The sequence below is a fragment of the Prinia subflava genome, chromosome 16, assembly GCF_021018805.1.
Source record: "Prinia subflava isolate CZ2003 ecotype Zambia chromosome 16, Cam_Psub_1.2, whole genome shotgun sequence".
In the NCBI taxonomy this organism is placed as follows: Eukaryota; Metazoa; Chordata; class Aves; order Passeriformes; family Cisticolidae; genus Prinia; species Prinia subflava.
This window is the reverse complement of record NC_086262.1, coordinates 1356676-1373827: the sequence shown is the minus strand read 5'-3', so window position 1 is coordinate 1373827 and position 17152 is coordinate 1356676. Positions and strand designations below refer to the sequence as shown.

Below are 17152 nucleotides of genomic sequence, written 5' to 3'. Positions count from 1 at the left end.
TCTCCTCTGACCTCTGAGATTCCATAGGATCTCAACATTGCATTCATTTTCCTTCCTTGAACTTCCTTCCTCCCACAGGCCCTTGAGGTTTTTAAAGTGAGGGTGGGCAGGCCCTGGCACAGGCTGCCCAGAGAAGCCGTGGCTGCCCCTGGATCCCTGGCAGTGCCCAAGGCCAGCTTGGACAGGGCTTGGAGCAGCCTGAGACAGTGGGAGGTGTCCCTGGCAGGTGGGATGAGGGGAAACCACCAACCACACTAGCAGTGATGAAGGCAACCGGGAAATGTCTTGTGGTGTGGGGCCAGAACCGACACAGCCCTCGAGGTCCCCCAGCAGTGCCAGCACAGGGGACGGGCACTGCCCTGGTCCTGCTGCCACCCAGGGCTGGCACAGCCCAGGAGCCATTGACCTCTTGCCCACCTGGGGCTCATGTTCAGTGCTGTCACCAGCACCCCCAAGGCCTTTCCAAAGCTGTTCCAGAGTGTCCAAAGGAGGAGCCGGGGCTGGGGAAGGGTCTGGAGGGGCCACCCGAGGAGCGGCTGAGGACCCTGGGCTGGTTCAGCTGCAGCAGAGGAGCTGAGGGCAGAGCTCAGGGAAGGAGGGAACGGCTGGAGGGGGAGCTTTGGGATGGAGAGCAGGGAAAGGTTCTTCCCCAGAGGGTGCTGGCACTGCCCAGGCTCCCCAGGGAATGGGCACGGCCCGAGGCTACCAGAACTCCAGGAGCCTTTGGACAGCGCTGCCAGGGATGCACAGGGTGGGATTGTTGGGGGGTCTGCGCAGGGCCTGGAGCTGGACGGAGTGATCCTGGTGGATCCCTTCCTGCTCGGGATACTGCACAATTCCACGACATTCCACAATTCAACAATTCCCTGACCTCCCGCCCCACGCTCCCCTCAGAACACTAATGACGTCACCGCCCTTCGCCGTGACGTCACGGCGCGGCCGGCGCCGCCGGGTCCGCTCCCAGCAGCCCCCGCGCACAAGATGGCGGCGCGGGGCGGCGGGCGGTGAGCGAGGGGCGGCGGCGGCCGCGGGCCGACATGACCTACACGGCCGAGCAGCTGGACGGGGTGCGGCGGTGAGCGGCAACGGGGGGCCCGCGGGAGCGCGGGGAGGCGGGGGATCAAGCCCGGGGAAAGGCGGGGAGCGGGCCCGGGGCGCCCCGGATAACCCTGTGTGCGCTCTCAGGATCAAGCGGTGCCGGGATTACTACGAAATCCTGGGCGTGAGCCGGGACGCCGGCGAGGAGGAGCTGAAGCGGGCGTACCGCAAGCTTGCCCTCAAGTTCCACCCCGACAAGAACCGCGCGCCCGGAGCCACCGAGGCCTTCAAAGGTGAGGGGGCAGCAGAGGCGCCCGCCGGCCCACGGAGCGGGGTTACGGACACAGCGTCCTCGCAGAGCCCTGCCGCGGCTCGGCAGCCTCTGCGTTTCTGTCTGCAAAATACACGTCTCCCTTAGAAACCATGGGAAATGCATCCCAGGTCTCATTCCCAGATACTTCTGAGGAGGTTTACAAGGGTCTGGAGGGACAGGACAAGGGGGAATGGTTTCTACACTGTCAGAGGGCAAGGATGGGTGGGATATTAGGAAGGAATTCTTCCCTGTGAGGGTGCTGAGGCCCTGGCACAGGGTGCCCAGAGAAGCTGTGGCTGCCCCTGGATCCCTGGAAGTGTCCAAGGCCAACTTGGAAGGGTCTTGGAACAACCTCATCAAGTGGGAGCTGTCCCTGCTGATGGTGGGGGATTGGAATGAGGTGATCTTCATGGTTCCTTCCAACCCAAACCATTCTGGGATTCCATGATACTGAAGGAGGTTCACAGCTTGGAACTGACACTGCCCATGCTGGAGAATTGGGTGTTTGTCATCAATAACTGCTCCTTGTCATGAATAAATTTTAATTTTTATCTATACGTATGGGAATGTGAAATTGAATCAAATGTGCTGTGCCTGCAGTTCTCAGTCATGCTACAGTGTTACTGTCTAAACTCATACAGGTTTCCCCTTTCCATGCAGCCCAGCACGAGGAAAGCAAGTGATTCATTTACAGCCTGTTAAAACAAGGAGCTTCTGGAGGGCTGTTCTTTGTTTGTTTGTGTTTGGGTTTATTTCTCTGTGAACTTGTTCTGTCAGAGACCAAAGAGGAAAGTTGAGCCAAAGGAACACTTCTGAGTGGCTGGACATGAGGTGTGAAATAGATGTGCCACACAGCTCCAGGAGCATCTCTGCCAGCAGGAAACACTTGGGTTAGCCCTATACATTTTAATTGGTCCCTGCAGTTATTAACTTTGTGTTAACTGTGTGTGGGATATGGAGGTGCACTCAAACCAAACTTGAATTCGGGTGAGAGCTGATAAAGTGCTCCATTCTCACCCAGTTTCTTGGCTGAGTGAGCTCTCATGTCAATATTTTACAAATATTTCAAGTCTTTCCATATACTTGGACACTTTTGTCTTTCTCCTGGCAGAAGTGACAGCAGGAAATGTTTTCCATCACAGGTAATGCCGGAGCTGTTACACATCTTTTGTAAAAGTAGCTTTATCTTTGGTCAAGCACAAATTCCCTAGGCTTGTCTGGGCTTCTTTTGCTGCTCCACTTACAAAAGTGTGAGCTCTGGGAATGTAACACTATTTTAATTCCCTCTCCAGCAATAGGCAATGCTTTTGCAGTTCTGAGCAACCCTGAGAAGCGGCTCCGCTACGATGAGCTTGGGAGGGACCACGAGCACGTCAGCACTAGCCAGGCCAGGCACTACAATTACTACACAGAATTCGAAGCAGACATCACACCAGAAGAAATATTCAATGTGTTTTTTGGTGGGCACTTCCCTACAGGTCAGTACCTGTCTGCAGTGGTTTTGAAGGGCAGTGGGCAGACTAACCCCAAGGGAGCAGCTGGAGCTGGGCCAGGGCAGGCTCAGGCTGGATTTTGGGAGAAGGTTCTTCCCCCAGAGGGTGCTGGCACTGCCCAGGCTCCCCAGGGAATGGGCACGGCCCCGAGGCTGCCAGAGCTCCAGGAGCCTTTGGACAGCGCTGCCAGGGATGCACAGGGGGGATTGTTGGGAGGTCTGGGGAGGGCCAGGAGCTGGATGATCCATGGGAGTCCCATCCAACTCAGCATATTCTGGATTCTATAAACCATGAGGAAGCTCAGCTTCCCCTGGGATGGCTCAGGGAGTTGGTGATACATCTGAGAAGAGCAGAAACCTCTTCACATTTGATTTCTGCCTTTTTTATTCCCTCCATCATCTGAAGTCAGTGGTTCAGATGATATTTTACCTCCCAGTGGTATGGGAGGTAAAATAGGGTGTGAGTGAGAAGGGATCAGAGTTGGTTTTGATGATGGTTGGACTCGGTGACCTCAGAGGTCTTTTCTAACATGAACAATTCTGTGAATGAGTTGTACTTGAGGCACCTGTGCCTCGCAGCAGCCTGTGCTGTAATGAAATGACAGCCTGGGAGCTCAGCAAGTGCTGCCTGCCAGGAGAGGAGCCAGGATCCAGGGGATGGGCAGGATCAGTGACACAGCAGTGGAGCTGCATCTGGAGTAGCTCCATGCATGTCTCAGCCCAGTCTTGGCTTTTGGATTTGTAGGAAAAATAGGTCCTGCAAGATCAGTGCATTAAAAGGAAATCTGAAAGGTGTGAAGACTTCAGGGGCCTTCCTGGCAGCATCTATGGAATTGCTTTAGCACTCCTGGGAACTTTTCACCTCCAAGGTGTCACAGAAAGTGAGGTACACACCAGTTACTACAGATGAGTAGTTACTTACTTGCTGTGAGTGATGCATCTTGCATAAGGGGACCTCAGATCCCAAACTTGCACCAGTGCATATGCAAAGCCAACCCCAGCACGGTGCAATTCCAGCTGCAGTCTGTGAGTTTTCCATCTCTGACTCTGCAAGGAATTGCACCTGGATGTGCCCTTTGTGGGACATCACCCTCATGGAACTGGCCTGTGGGGAACAGGGGTGCTGGGAGTGAGGAGCTGTGGGAGGAGTTTGGATACTGGGCATGGCAGGTTTATCAGGGAGACTGGCATGAAGGAGAAGATGGGAATTTTTAGCAAAGCAGCAAAGAGTAAGAAAATAAAAACATAATTTTGTAGTAGTGGGTGTTGATAGTAAACAAGAGTTTCCTAACTGGGCTTTTGAGGGCAGGTTTATGACTTTGTTTTTACTGAGCCATTTTCTTCTATGGATATTCCATGGAAAAATAATCAAGTTTAAAATGTTAAATGTGATTAAACTCAAAGGAGACTCCACGTGGCAGAGTGTTGCAGTTGTAATGAAGAAAGGCTACAAGTTCTCCTTCTCATAAAAAATAAATGCACATGGAACAAAAGAAACTGCTGCCAGAAATTCTTGGAGAAACTTAAAATTTGGGAAGACTTTTTTTCTAGGCACCCCTATAAAAGCCATTATTCTTTTCCCACACTGGCTGCTTCTTTTCACAGCTTGATAAAATCCTGTCTCAGCAACGTTGAAGGATAGAAATAAAGTTTCTTTTTCCCCAAAAGAAACTTTCCTCCTTGGAGCCAGCCTGGCTTGGCTCACTGTTGGAGATCTGGCTGCACACACGCCTACAGCTTGGAAAATCTTTGAACAGAGGTTTTGACACAATAGCAGAGGTCACCTTTGCCCAGGTTTCTTGCAGAATTCTTTGGAAAACTGAAAAAAAGGACAGGATAAGAGTATAAAATAATGTGACATCTTTCCCAGGGCTTAAAAATAGTTTTGCATTTCTGTTGTGGTGATAAGCCACAGATTTCAATTCTCTAACACAAAGACATTCTGAATTTCAAAAGAGGAGAGCACAGCTATTATTAAGATATTCATATGGTGATAAAATCAGATCCTGAGCTTCAAATTGAAGCAGCAAATGCAATTCTTCCCTCATTTTAGATTTTTTAAAAATAAATCAACCACATTCCGTGTGCAAGAAAGAAAATCCTGAATTGTTCTCCTTTCTTACTATTTTTTAAATCTCTTTCTTTATTATAAAATAATTAAGTGAAACTATTAATGTCTTGAAGGCAGAGGAATTAGAAACGAGGGTAGAAGACCACATTCAGTAATTATGGGAGACCATAATTCACAGCCTGAGCCTGGTGAAGCAAATTCATTTTCCTGCCACAGCCTTGCAAGTGAATGTGACAAGAACAGCATTAAAATATGAGATACAGTCATAAAAATCAGAACATGTTTCTGCAGCTTGATTTAAATTAAGATGGATTGGAGCACTACAATTTCTCTGGTAGGCTTTTTGGAATAACATTGTGGTGATTTTTAATTCTGGGGTGGTTTGTGCTTTTTACTCTGAGATCTCCCAACTGTCATTCAGGCTGTGGAGTATAAACCTGGATAATTCAGCAGGAACTGCAAATCCAGGTGAGCAGCAGCAGCTGGGTGAAACAGGAGCCTGTCGTGGTTCTTTTGCAGGGAACATCCACATGTTCTCCAATGTAGCCAGAGATGCTCACTATTACCCACGGAGGCACCGCGCCGAGAGGGCTTGGACACAGGAGCCAGAGGAGGAGGAGCACCGGCCACAGGTAGCCAGGAGGAGAGACCTCCTCAGCTTAAATATTTAAACACTTCAGCAGCGTGAGGGATCCTCTTCCAAAGCCAGGACAAACCCTCCCGTGCTTGAGTGCTCGCTGTTTATCCTCAAGGGCTGCAGCCACAGTGGATTTCCTTTGTCACTGGATTAGCTTTTATTAATCACTGCTGTAAAGATCCATTGTATTTATAGCATCTCAGGCCTCGCAGTTTCTGTCACTGAGGGTTTTGCTGCTGCTTGCTTTTTGCAAGCTCCAGTGCTTGGTAATCCAACAACAATTAGTCTAAATGGGGACGGGTGATGCATGTAGAAGTAGTGGCTTGTCCTCCGGGTGTATTTAATCCTTCAGTAAATGAGCACCCAGGGGCTGCACAGGCCTTTTCCAGCTGGGGGCAGGACAGGCCTGGGGCACATTTCTGCCAACTGAGACTTCCAGATGAGGCACAAGGTGTCCTTTGTTGTCAGTGCATACACACACCTGCCACCTGCCTTGGCAAGATCTTCCCCTGGAGACAGTCTGTTAACCTCCACGGATCATTCTCCAAGGAAGATGAATTTTTCCTTGTGAGTCTCAGGCTCAGAAAAAAAGACCTGGTACAGCTGAGAGACAGCTAAGCTGGGGGAAGTGAATCCAGCCCCTCACTTCAGGAAAGTGAAGAGCAACACTGAGGAACTGGAGCATGTCCAGGGTAGGGAACAGAGCTGGGCAGGGGCTGGAGCCCCAGGAGAGGCTGAGGGAGCTGGAAAGGAGCTCAGCCTGGAGAAAAGGAAGCTCAGGGGGGACCTTGTGGCTCTGCACAACTCCTGACAGGAGGGGACAGCCGGGGGGGTCGGGCTGTGGGAACAGGGACAGGAGGAGAGGGAACGGCCTCAGGCTGGGCCAGGGGAGGCTCAGGGTGGACAGCAGCAGGAATTTCCCCATGGAAAGGGAGCTCAGGGATTGGAACTGCCCAGGGAGGTTTGGAGTGCCCATCCCTGGAGGTGTCCCAGGAAGGGCTGGAGGTGGCACTGAGGGCTCTGGGTTGGGGACAAGGTGGGGATGGGGCACAGCTGGGACTTGATGGGCTGGGAGGGATTTTCCAGCTTCAGTGATTCTGGGATTCTGTGAATCCCACCTACTGCTGCATCAGGAATCCTTGTTGGTGTCCCAGGGCAGAGGGCAAAACCTAAATAGCTGAATGTTGTATTTTCCTCTGGATGAGAAAAGACATTTAAATGCCAGTTTAGAAAGAAATGGAAGAGCAGAAAGATAGATCAGTGTTTTCTCTTTGATAATGTTTCCACTCTTTTGTGCTGCTAAATGAATCCAAACAAAAGCCCCAGTGCTTGAATCCTGTCTGAAGTTGCACTGCATGGGAGCTCTTAACCCAGCCATTAAATGCAGGGCTTGAGCAGAGGGTGAGATCTTTACAGTGCTGAGCAAATTCAGAGGGTGCTGGAAAGCTGTAGGCACACGGGAATTGCAGGGTGTTCCTGCAGGCTGCATTGGACACTGACAGGTACAAGAGTGCTTCCTTGCCCCTGTGAAGGAAGGGGCAGAGGAAAGAAAATGGTCTTCAAGTGCATTCTGATATTATTAATAGGTTATTTAGAAATTACAGTGTCTTCCCTCTCAAAATCCCAAAGTACTTCCTCTTTTTACTTCCAAGTTTACGTGACACGTTGTTGATCTGTGATTGATGGCCTGCCTTCTGTGAACAGATGTCTTTTTCCATCTCTGTATTTTCCTGACTGCTAATCCTTGTACTTTTCAGAATTCATACTCTGCATTTATCCAGTTGATGCCAGTTTTCATCATCATAATAGTGTCAGTTATAACCCAGCTGATGGCCACCAACCCACCCTACAGCTTGTTCTACAAATCGTAAGTCCTTTCAAACCACATTTTTCTTCTGTTGCTGTTCACAGCATGGAGGTGGATGGAAGTTGGGTTTGATAGCAAAATGCATGGTAATGTTCTCTTTATAGAAAATGTTTCCAGTAATAAGGAAATGGTGAGTTCTGAGTGCTGTGAAGTTCCCTGTGGGAGCTTTAGTGTACAGGGTGCTGAACTGAGAGGGTCAGAAACCTTCCTCAGCTGCCGTGGGATGGTTTTGCACAGTGGTACAAGATGGGCAGTGTGGATGTAGATCAGCCTCTGATCTGCCCAACCCCCAGAATCTGTGGACCACCCCTGAGGTTCCTCTGGAAAGCAGCTAAAAAATGAAACCTGTGGTTTGCAGTATAAATCTAAATCTTTTCTGGAGCATGAATCCACTGGAAGCTCAACAAATCTTTAAAGCCTTGAAACGGCCTGGTTTAACCCTCCAGAGAGGCAGGGCCCTGGGGGCTGGTGGGCTGTGGGAGCAGAAGGACCCCACCAGAGCTGCTGTACTGGGAGCTTGTGGGGCAGAGGAAAACCCATGTGCTGCTCTCAGCATCCTGGGCTGGAGGGGAGAAAGAGCAGACCTGGGCTGGCCCTTGCTGAGAGCAGAGTGGGATTGGCAGGTTTGGGGCAAGCAGCAGAGTGCTCCAAACAGTCCCCGTGTTCCCTTCTAGGATGAAACTGCTCAGGTGCAGCATTCCCCTCCCCTCCTCTGCCAGAGCAGCCCAACACCCCTCATCACTTTACCACACGATGTCAGTGTGAGGCCCTCAGAAAAGAACAGGAGGGTGGATGTTTCTAGGGTGGTTTTTTTTTTCCCAGGGAGTGTTTTTGCTATCTGCCAGTCCCATGTGAAACCTCCCACGCTGCCCCCACTGAGCAAGCTGAGCTTTTCTTCACTACCTCCCCTTCTCCTGGTAATGGGAGATAGGCCTGGCTCAGAGTTAGGCTGTTTATTTAATTCATGGCCTTAAAACAACTGAACAGCCTAAAAACGAAAAGAAATTGAGGACACCTCTGAGACACAGCGAAGAAGAAGGAAAAGAGGAGTCCAGGAAAAAGGGGCAAACAGGATTCCTTTGAGTAGAGTGTAACCTTTGTGTTTTGGCTGCCTGCCTCTCTCTGTGGGCAGTGATTCGAGCAGAGGCCTGGGTACTTCTGCTCAAATATGGAAATTCACTCCAGGAGTGTGGTTTAGCCCAGTGACTGTGTCAGAGGGGCTCATTATTCCTACAGAGTTGTTTTCCAGCCTGTTCCATGCCTCACTTTGCTTACAGGGTTTGATGATTATAAAACCCTGAAGAAAAGTGTAACTAGAATCTCCCCTGCTAAGCTGTATTTCTACTAAAGGATCCAAAAAATGGGAAAATCCAGATCCAACTGCATTGTGCCCTCAGTTTTTATAAACTCTGGGATATTTTCCTATGACGGTAGCAGGAGGGTGGGTTCTGTTTGTACTGCACAGCTTGCTGTCCCTGAGATTGTAATTTCCTGACTGGATGGTTGAGGGAGCCATATTCCTGCAGAAATTAACTGTACAAACATTGCTGTAAATGTTTTCCTCTGGAAATGCTAATATGGAGAAATAGCTCTTGATTTTTTGAGGTCTGAACTGCTGAGACATCTGATTTCACCCTGCTGCTCCCACAGGTCCATAGGCCACGTTGTCAGCAGAGAAACAGAGAACTTGCAGGTGCCTTACTATGTTGATAAAAACTTTGAAAAGAATTATCAAGGAGCAGAACTTCAAGAGCTTGAGAAAACAGTTGAGAAAGATTACATAGACTACATTCAGACCAGCTGCTGGAAGGAGAAACAGCAAAGTAAGTTATTTCTGTCCCCGCGGTGTTTCAGGGGCTGGGGGGTGGTTGTGCTTCACAAAGCTCTGCTGGTTTTAGCCTCAGTTTCCAATCTGTACCACCTCAGCCTTGCGCTGGTTTAAGGTGTCTCACATCTGCTCTCAGCACTGAATTTGCTATTCTTGAGATCTGTCAAAATCCATTTTAAGTGATTCTGGGAGATGAGTTGAAAGTAGACTTCACCATTTGAGACACTTTTTTCCACTCAGGTTTTATGCTTGAATAACCCTTAGTGATGTTTTAACCATACAACCCACCACATCTATCTAGCCCTGACAGATTGCTAGGCTGGAAAAGATCTTGAGACATCACCTATTCCGTGTTTCCTTCACTGGAGCAGAATTGGTTTTGCTTTGACTGGCTCCACAAGAAGTTTCTGTAACTTTTTCCTTAAAAATTCTCCAGGAGAGTCCAGAGCGTGTCCAGGTGCTCTTGGCTCCCTTGCAATGGGCTGTGTTCCTGGTATCAGTTTTCAGAGCATGCTTCGTGGTTTGGGTGTTATTTGCATTTTCTATCTTTAGCTGAGTTGGAGATGATGTTTTTCACTATTTTCAAGTCTTTCAAAAACAAGAACTGAATGCAGAAAGGGAGAACACAGATGTGAGCATTCAAGATTGTTATTCTCACTCAGCCCTGAGTGGATCAGTGGCACAAATAAAGGCATCTTAACCCCATATTTTACTGCTTGTTAATTGCTATTAATCTGGTTCATTGAAGAGACAGCAAATTCCTGCTGCTTGCAGAATGGTAAGAAATAACAGAAATTAAATCTCAAGGTGCAGCTTAGGCTGGGATGTTGTGACTGGTTTTATTCACTGATTTTACTCACCTAAAGAACTCACCACATTCCAATGAGTCAGTGCTGAGTAGTGCTGTGTGTAAGGGAAGCTGGAGCAAGTTGTGTCTCTGTGAATGTTCAGGAGCAGCAGACAGGCTGCTTTCACACACTGGTGGGGGTTTTAAATTGCTCTGTGCAGAACAGTCCTCAGCACACTGCTGAAAAGTGCCTTTGCACTTGTTTTCAGTTTCTTTACCAGTTTATCTAAAGAAGACTCATTTAATACTAAAGGAGAGGTAAAAATAGTGTTGCTGACTCCAGGCTCTTTACAGGTATTTGATGGGAAGGCTTGTTTTGGCTTATTTTACATAAAAGTTACCAATCCTGCTTTTAAAGAGAAAAATATGTCAGTTAAAAAGGAAAAGAACATGTAATACAAGACCATAAAAGTTCTGAAGTTTTTGCTGAGTTTGATTTGTGAACTTTGAGTATCTGTGGCTGGCAGGAGCAGCCTGCAGGGATAATGTGGATGTTCATACTCATAAATGTACACTTGCTAAAGGGGAGAGTTTATTTCTTACAGAGAAATCCCTTGAATTGACCTCGTGCAACTGAAAGTCACCACATGGTGTCTTTCAGAGAGAGGTGGAGCTGAGGAGAGCCCAGCCCCAAAGAGGGGACGGGGTCTGTGAGTCTGAGAGCCCAGGAGTCAGAGAGGGGAGACGATCCTGCCTGGAGTGCCAAGTGCCTGCCAGGCCGTGCTCCTGCAGAGCTTTGTACACTCAGGGATTGTGTTAGTCACCAGCTGCAAATACATTTACAGCAGCCACAGTTAGCATAGCCTGAGGCCACTGCTGTCATTAAAAACGTGCCATTTTCAGAGTGCTTCCCATCCGGGCCAGAGCTGAGACTGGGCTGAGCTTAGGACAGTCATGTTTGTAAAAATAAACTCTGAATACAGGATGGAGTGCTGGGGAGAAGTTCTGCAGATGCTGAGGCAGTTCTGAGTCAGCTGTTGCTGCACAGTGTGGGTCCCTTAATCCTTGCTGAAGTGTTGGACTTGGTGTGATGAGCTTTTGTCAGTTGAATGTCTATTTATAGTACATTTGTTTTGTTTACTGAGGGCTCGTTTCCCTTGAGCACCAGCTAAACAGACTGAGATGAGTAGTTCAGGAACAGTTTGGGTTTTAAAGGGTTTTTAAGGCCTCAATTTTAAGATTTAAAAAGCCTTACCTGGTGTCCAACAACCTTAAGGAAAACCTTTAAAATAATGGATTGATTGTACCTTGTTTAGCCGGTTTGTAGTGCTGTACCAGACTCTCAGCAGAGCTGTGTGTGAAAGTTGGGTTTGGATCTTCTGAAATTTGTGGCACGGTTGAGTTCAAAAAGCACATGCCAGGTTTTGCTGGAGATGCTCAGTTGTAAAGTGAGGCTGCAGAGAGCTCGGGGTCACAAAGAGGCAACTGAAAACCAAATTAAGATAAGTATCACAGAATCATGGAATGGTTTAGGTTGGAAAGGGCCTTAAAGCTCATCCAGTTCCACCCCCTGCCATGGGCAGGAACACCTTCCACCTTCCCAGGGTGCTCCAAGCCCTGTCCAAGCTGGCCTTGGGCACTTCCAGGGATCCAGGGGCAGCCACAGCTGCTCTGGGCACCCTGTGCCAGGGCCTGCCCACCTCAAAGGGAGAAATTTCTTCTGTATATCCAGTGTAAATATAGTTGGAATTCAGAACCTCCTTGAGGAGAAGGAACTATTCAGTAAAAGATTGAAATCCACAAGGAGCAAATGTGATGGAATGAAAGCTATCTAAAGTGCAGGGAATCATTTTCCCCAATTGGGTAAGTGTAAACTGAGATTCTCCACTGCACAACTCCAGGGACTCTGGGCTCAGGGACAATTACCTGAGCCTGGTTTTTGCTGGAGGCTTGACAAGGCTGTGCCCAGCACTGCTTGAGTGGCATTTTGGTTATAAACCTGTAAATGGATTCCTGCTCTAAAATGAACTGTTCCTGCCTGTCAGTTTGTGAAGTTTTTCAGTGAGTGGGAGGAGGGTTAAATGGCTGTAAATTTCAGTGGAACAGGGACAGAGGACGTAAGGCATGAAAGGATCTATTGAAGTTCTTTCCACTCTGAATAATTTTGTAAAATGAGGGGCTTGTAAGGTGTATAAAAGCTCTTTGAAAAATTGAGTGTCATCAGGTAGCCTGTGCTTATGGAGATGTTGACCTTTTCTGAAGTAAATTACTGCTGTTCTCCCCAGTGCATCTAATCCTGCAGCCAAATTATTCTGCAGGGAGAAACCTATATTAAGACTTCCTCAGCTAATCAGCAAAAGAAACTTCTCTTAATTACTGGGAGGAAATAATTTAAACAATGGGATTATTTCAATTTTATGTGACTTTTGAGAAGAAGAGGAACAAAATGCAAAGTACATTTGAGATTGTTAATGAAAGGGCAGGGAGGCCTTTCAGGCGGGTCCCTTGAGTAGCTGTTACCTCCTTGGCTTCAGTACCCACCAAAATTAAAACTTAAAAGTGCCACGAGGATAACAAAGCACTTAGAAATGGTTCTTTAAAGGAGGCTCAGAGCTGCATCCTAATACGTCTTTTTTTTCATCTTTCAGAGTCTGATTTGTCAAATTTGGCCAAGCTCTACAGAGATGAGCGGTTAAAACAGAAAGCAGAGTCCCTGAAACTTGAGCACTGTGAGAAGCTCTCCAGTCTGATTGGGATGCATAAAGGGGGCTGACCAGGACGCACACATTCAGTACTTTTATTTATTGCTGTTTTAACTTATGTTTTATTTTCCTCCATGTGAAAAGGGAAGAAGACTGTTGTAGAGTCTGGATACTGCAGTCCCTCTGCAGGCGGTGCAGAAGGGGCCAGCACGAGCTGCAGAGCTACTGTTTGCTGTAATATATCCTGTACATTAGATTTGGTTCCAAGGACCAGTGGCACTTTGTAAATTCATCCCCCAGGACACGCTCTGACATTTGGACCCCGCGTGGGTGGTTTGTCTGCCATCCAGGCTGTGTGTGCTTGCCAGGAGAGCAGGCTCCTCTCAGCTTCCTGCGGATCTGCAGCTCCCTGGATCCCCGGACAGGGCTGTGCTGGGGCTGTGCCAGCTCCCCCTGTCCCTCCAGGCTGTGCCACAGAGCTGGGGTGGTTCCAGTGCAGGAGGGACAGACCCTGCCTGAGGGGAGCCCCTGAGCACATTCCCAGCTCTCCCAGTGTCTGTGCTGCTCCAAGGGAGGGCTGTGCCCTTCCTGACACCAACACGGCAGTCTGGGAATTGCACCCATTCCAGTGTCTGCCAGACTGTTGGACAAGCAGAGCTGTGGCCATTCCCTCGTCTGTCTCCAGTGGCATATTTTGAAGCTGGCTATTCCATTCTGGTTTTAATCTGCACACTCCCCCAGCTCTCCCAGGGCCCTGTGTTTTCTGGTACAGTTCTCATGTAGCATATTTTTACTCTGTTGAGCAGCTATGAATGTTTCACTGTAGACATGATATTGCAAAAAAGAAGATCCATGTGGCAATGTCCTGTTTTTCCTTGATCCTCCTTCCCACAGCCAGGCCTTGAAGGGCAGGTTGATGCTGGATTTTCCTTGTGAGCAGCAGACCTGTGTTAGACCAGTGTTGCTCCAGCTGAGCACCGTGAAGCCCCCAGGGCAGTGTGGTGTGTGCCCTGCATGGAATGAGCTGCCCTTCCAGGGAAGTCCTGCCCGGGGTGGGGGCTCACAGAGCAGCAGTGCTCTGCTCTGACCCTGGGAATGGCACTCAGTGACACCTGAGCAAGGCTCTGCTGTTGCCACATGCCTGAAACTCGGGTACACAGCATGCACAGGTGGCCTTGGCTGAAACCTAGGGAGCAAATGCTCAAAAGCTTGGGAAATGCCAGGATTAAACCTGCCTTTAAAGCTCAGACTGCCCGTGTGCTGGGCACTGGTGCAGTGGTGTAGGAGTCCCAGTGGATGGAACTGGGAATATTCGTACCATAGTGTGTCCCCTCCACGCCCCTGTCCCATCCACACAGCCCTGGGAGGTTTGGCAGGAAAGCAAGCTGGAAAAAAAAACCTTTTCTGGGGTTGGCATGAGGATGAGGGCTTGATTTGCAGCCTGATGCTTCTGCACATGAACCCTAAACATCCCAGCTGGGAGGAGAATATTCCAGGTGCAAGCAACAGTGTTGTGGTGGAATGTCATAAAAGGGGAAAAAAATACCATAGTGACTCTAAATCGCATTTTTATGCCCCATTTGTAGGAAAACGTGTAGGAACATGAGGAAGTTGAGCAGAATTTTTGGGGCACCTGGAACAGGAAGAACACCAGTGAAAAGGGCCTTTTGAGGGGACTGGTCTGGAGCATTCTTAGTGCCAGAGTTCAAGGGCGAGAATGGATGTTGATTCCAGGGTGGTGGCTGGCAGAGTAGGCAGCCTTGATTCTGGTATTTCCCACTTTTGAGCACATGAGTGTACAAAAAGTGAAAATAATGTTGCTTTTTATATATTAAATAGCTTGTAGAATATATTAGAAATCGATTTAAGTGGCTGGACTTTGTTCCAGGGTTGGGATCTTCCCTGTCGTTCCTGTGTGACTGTAGAGGGATACAGGTAGGGAGACCAATCCAGCGACTTCCTGGACTCACAGTGTCCTGCACGGAGCTTGAACTCCTCCATAGCATTTTGCACTGAAACCAGATTGTACCTTTCATCCAAAGATGGCGAGTACTTGATGGAGACCTCCTGTGGGAAGCACAATCAGCTAGGAAATGCAGGATGGAGGTAAAAACATCCCCAAAAGCAATAAGTGTTTTGTTCCTAACCGGGGTCAGGGTGCTGTGAGGGAGGGCGTGTGGCTCGGGACCGCTGTGGTGACAAACGGGACAAGCTGTGTTTGTTCGGTGCTCCACAGGGAGAAGGAGAATCCTCTCTGGAGCCCCCGATGTGGAAATCAGCGCTGTCCTTCTGCAGAGGGTGCTTGGGGTTCTTCTTTGTGGGGCTCTGGCAGGAGGAGAGGCTGTTCTGGGTGCACCAAGCGCTTGAACATGGGTCTGTGTGTATATATATTTATTTATTTTTAAATTAAAGACGTGACATCGCTGTGCCTGTCCCTGGTGGTCCGAGCCTGGCGCTGGGAGGGGTGCGGGGACGGGCCTGGGAGGAGGCGGCTGCCATCTGCCGTGGGGTGCGGGACGTGGCGAGGCCTTGGGATCGGGATGGGGATGGGATCGGGATCAGGGCTGGATCGGGATCAGGGCTGGGATAGGGATGGGAATCAGGGATGGGATAGGGATGGGGATTAGGATAGGGATAGGGATTGGGGCTGGGATCGGGATCAGGGCTGAATCGGGATGGGGATCAGGGCTGGGATAGGGATCGGGGCTAGATCGGGATGAGAATCAGGGCTGAGGCTGGGATCGGGATGGGAATCGGGACTAGGGCTGGGATTGGGATCGGGATCGGGATCAGGGCTGGATCGGGATGGGGATTGGGGCTGGGATGGGGATCGGGACCAGGGCTGGGATTGGGATGGGGGCTCGGATTGGGATCGGGACGGAGCCCTCCTCTCTGTGCGAGGGGCGGGGCCTGTGTTCCCGCCTTCGCGGTGGGGGCGCGGTCTGTGCCGGCCCCGCCCCGCGGCCTGCACGTGATGGGGAATCCATCGGGACCGGGACCGGGACCGGGGCTGGGAACGGGACCGGGGGCTGGGAACGGGACCGAGGGCTGGGAACGGGACCGGGACCGAGGGCTGGGAACGGGACCGAGGGCTGGGAACGGGACCGAGGGCTGGGAACGGGACCGAGAGCTGGAAACGGGACCGAGGGCTGGGAACGGGACCGAGAGCTGGAAACGGGACCGAGGGCTGGGAACGGGACCGAGGGCTGGGAACGGGACCGGGGCTGGGAACAGGGCAGGGGCAGGAGCAGAGGTCTGGGAACGGAGCTTGGAACGGAACAGGGAGCTGAGAGGGGCTTGGAACGGGATAGGGGGCTGAGAGGGGCAGGGGGCTGGGAATGGGGCCGGGAACGGGACAAGGGGCTGGGAGCGAGGCTGGCCCCTGGCACGGCACCGCGTGGCCGCAGGACCCTCGTGCCTGCCGTGGCTCTGGGTGCACAGCCCTGGCACCTGCTGGTGTGTCTCGGATGCCCGGATCCCTCCTGAACCTCAGAGGCGGCTCTGAAAGCCCCTGCCAAGCTGGGCCGGTGTTTCCTGCTCCTCTGGTGTTGCAAAAAGTAACTCCAGCGTGGGAGAGGCACATCCTGCTTTCAGCAGCTGCTAGCAGCCTTCCTCCTCCTCCTCCTCCTCCTCCTTGCTGTCCATGCCAGGTTTGCCAGCCCTGAGGTGAGCACGCACCAAGCTGGCATGAAATCCAGGTTAATAAGCAAATGCAGTGGTGAGGCTGCAGGCAGCATCACACTGGCTTAAACATAAATCACAGTTTAATTAGCAAGTCTGGCCCAGCCGGGGTGCCCCCGCTGTCCTGTAAGGTGTTTGTGCCCCACAGGTGCTCCCATGCAAAGCCCAACCAGCCCTGGGTGCTGGGAGATGCTGCTTGTGTTTCCCGTGGCAGGAGGAGCCCGGGGGTCTCTCCACAGCCTCCAACGCAGGGACAAACCCAGGAGGAGGAGGCGGTGCAGGTGCTGCAGCGTGGCCTGGCAGGGCGGGTTGGTGGCAGCCTGGGGCTGCAGCCAGGGCAGTGACAGCAGTGCCCAGCCAGTTCTGCTGGGTCCCACAGCACACCCAGAGGGGTTGTTCATGACATCCCTGGGATCACAGAATCACAGACTGGTGTGGGTTGGAAAGAACCCCAAAGACCACCCCCTTCCACCCCCTGCCATCAGCAGGGACACCTTCCACTATCCCAGGGTGCTCCAACCTGGACTGGGACACTTCCAGGGGCAGCCACAGCTTCTCTGAGTACCCCATGCCAGGGCCTCCCCACCATCACAGGGAACAATTCCTTCCCAATATCCCACCTAACTCTGCCCTCTATCAGTATGAAGCCATTCCCTGTGTCCTGTCCCTCCATCCCTTGTCCCCAGTCCCTCTCCAGCTCTCTTGAAGCCCTTTAGGCCCTGGCAGGAGCTCTGAG

At 50.6% G+C, this 17152-nt stretch overlaps 1 protein-coding gene across 4 annotated transcripts; it reads left to right on the top strand.

Annotated features, from left to right (window-relative positions):
* Positions 1 to 920: 920 nt before the first annotated feature.
* DNAJC18 (DnaJ heat shock protein family (Hsp40) member C18) lies at positions 921 to 15159 on the top strand. 4 transcript variants are annotated; one of them, XR_010082423.1, is made up of 9 exons: positions 921 to 1075; positions 1186 to 1331; positions 2644 to 2829; positions 5434 to 5546; positions 7309 to 7418; positions 9069 to 9241; positions 12682 to 14670; positions 14778 to 14841; positions 14972 to 15159. XR_010082423.1 is itself a non-coding variant. In XM_063413119.1 (7 exons), the coding sequence occupies exons 1-7, from the start codon at positions 1038 to 1040 to the stop codon at positions 12804 to 12806; spliced, it is 891 nt and encodes a 296-aa protein (XP_063269189.1). In that variant the 5' UTR covers positions 921 to 1037; the 3' UTR covers positions 12807 to 15159. The 4 variants fall into 4 exon arrangements, 1 of the variants encoding a protein (XP_063269189.1); XR_010082422.1 differs by having other exon boundaries at positions 14778 to 15159; XR_010082421.1 differs by having other exon boundaries at positions 12682 to 14841.
* Positions 15160 to 17152: the final 1993 nt, after the last annotated feature.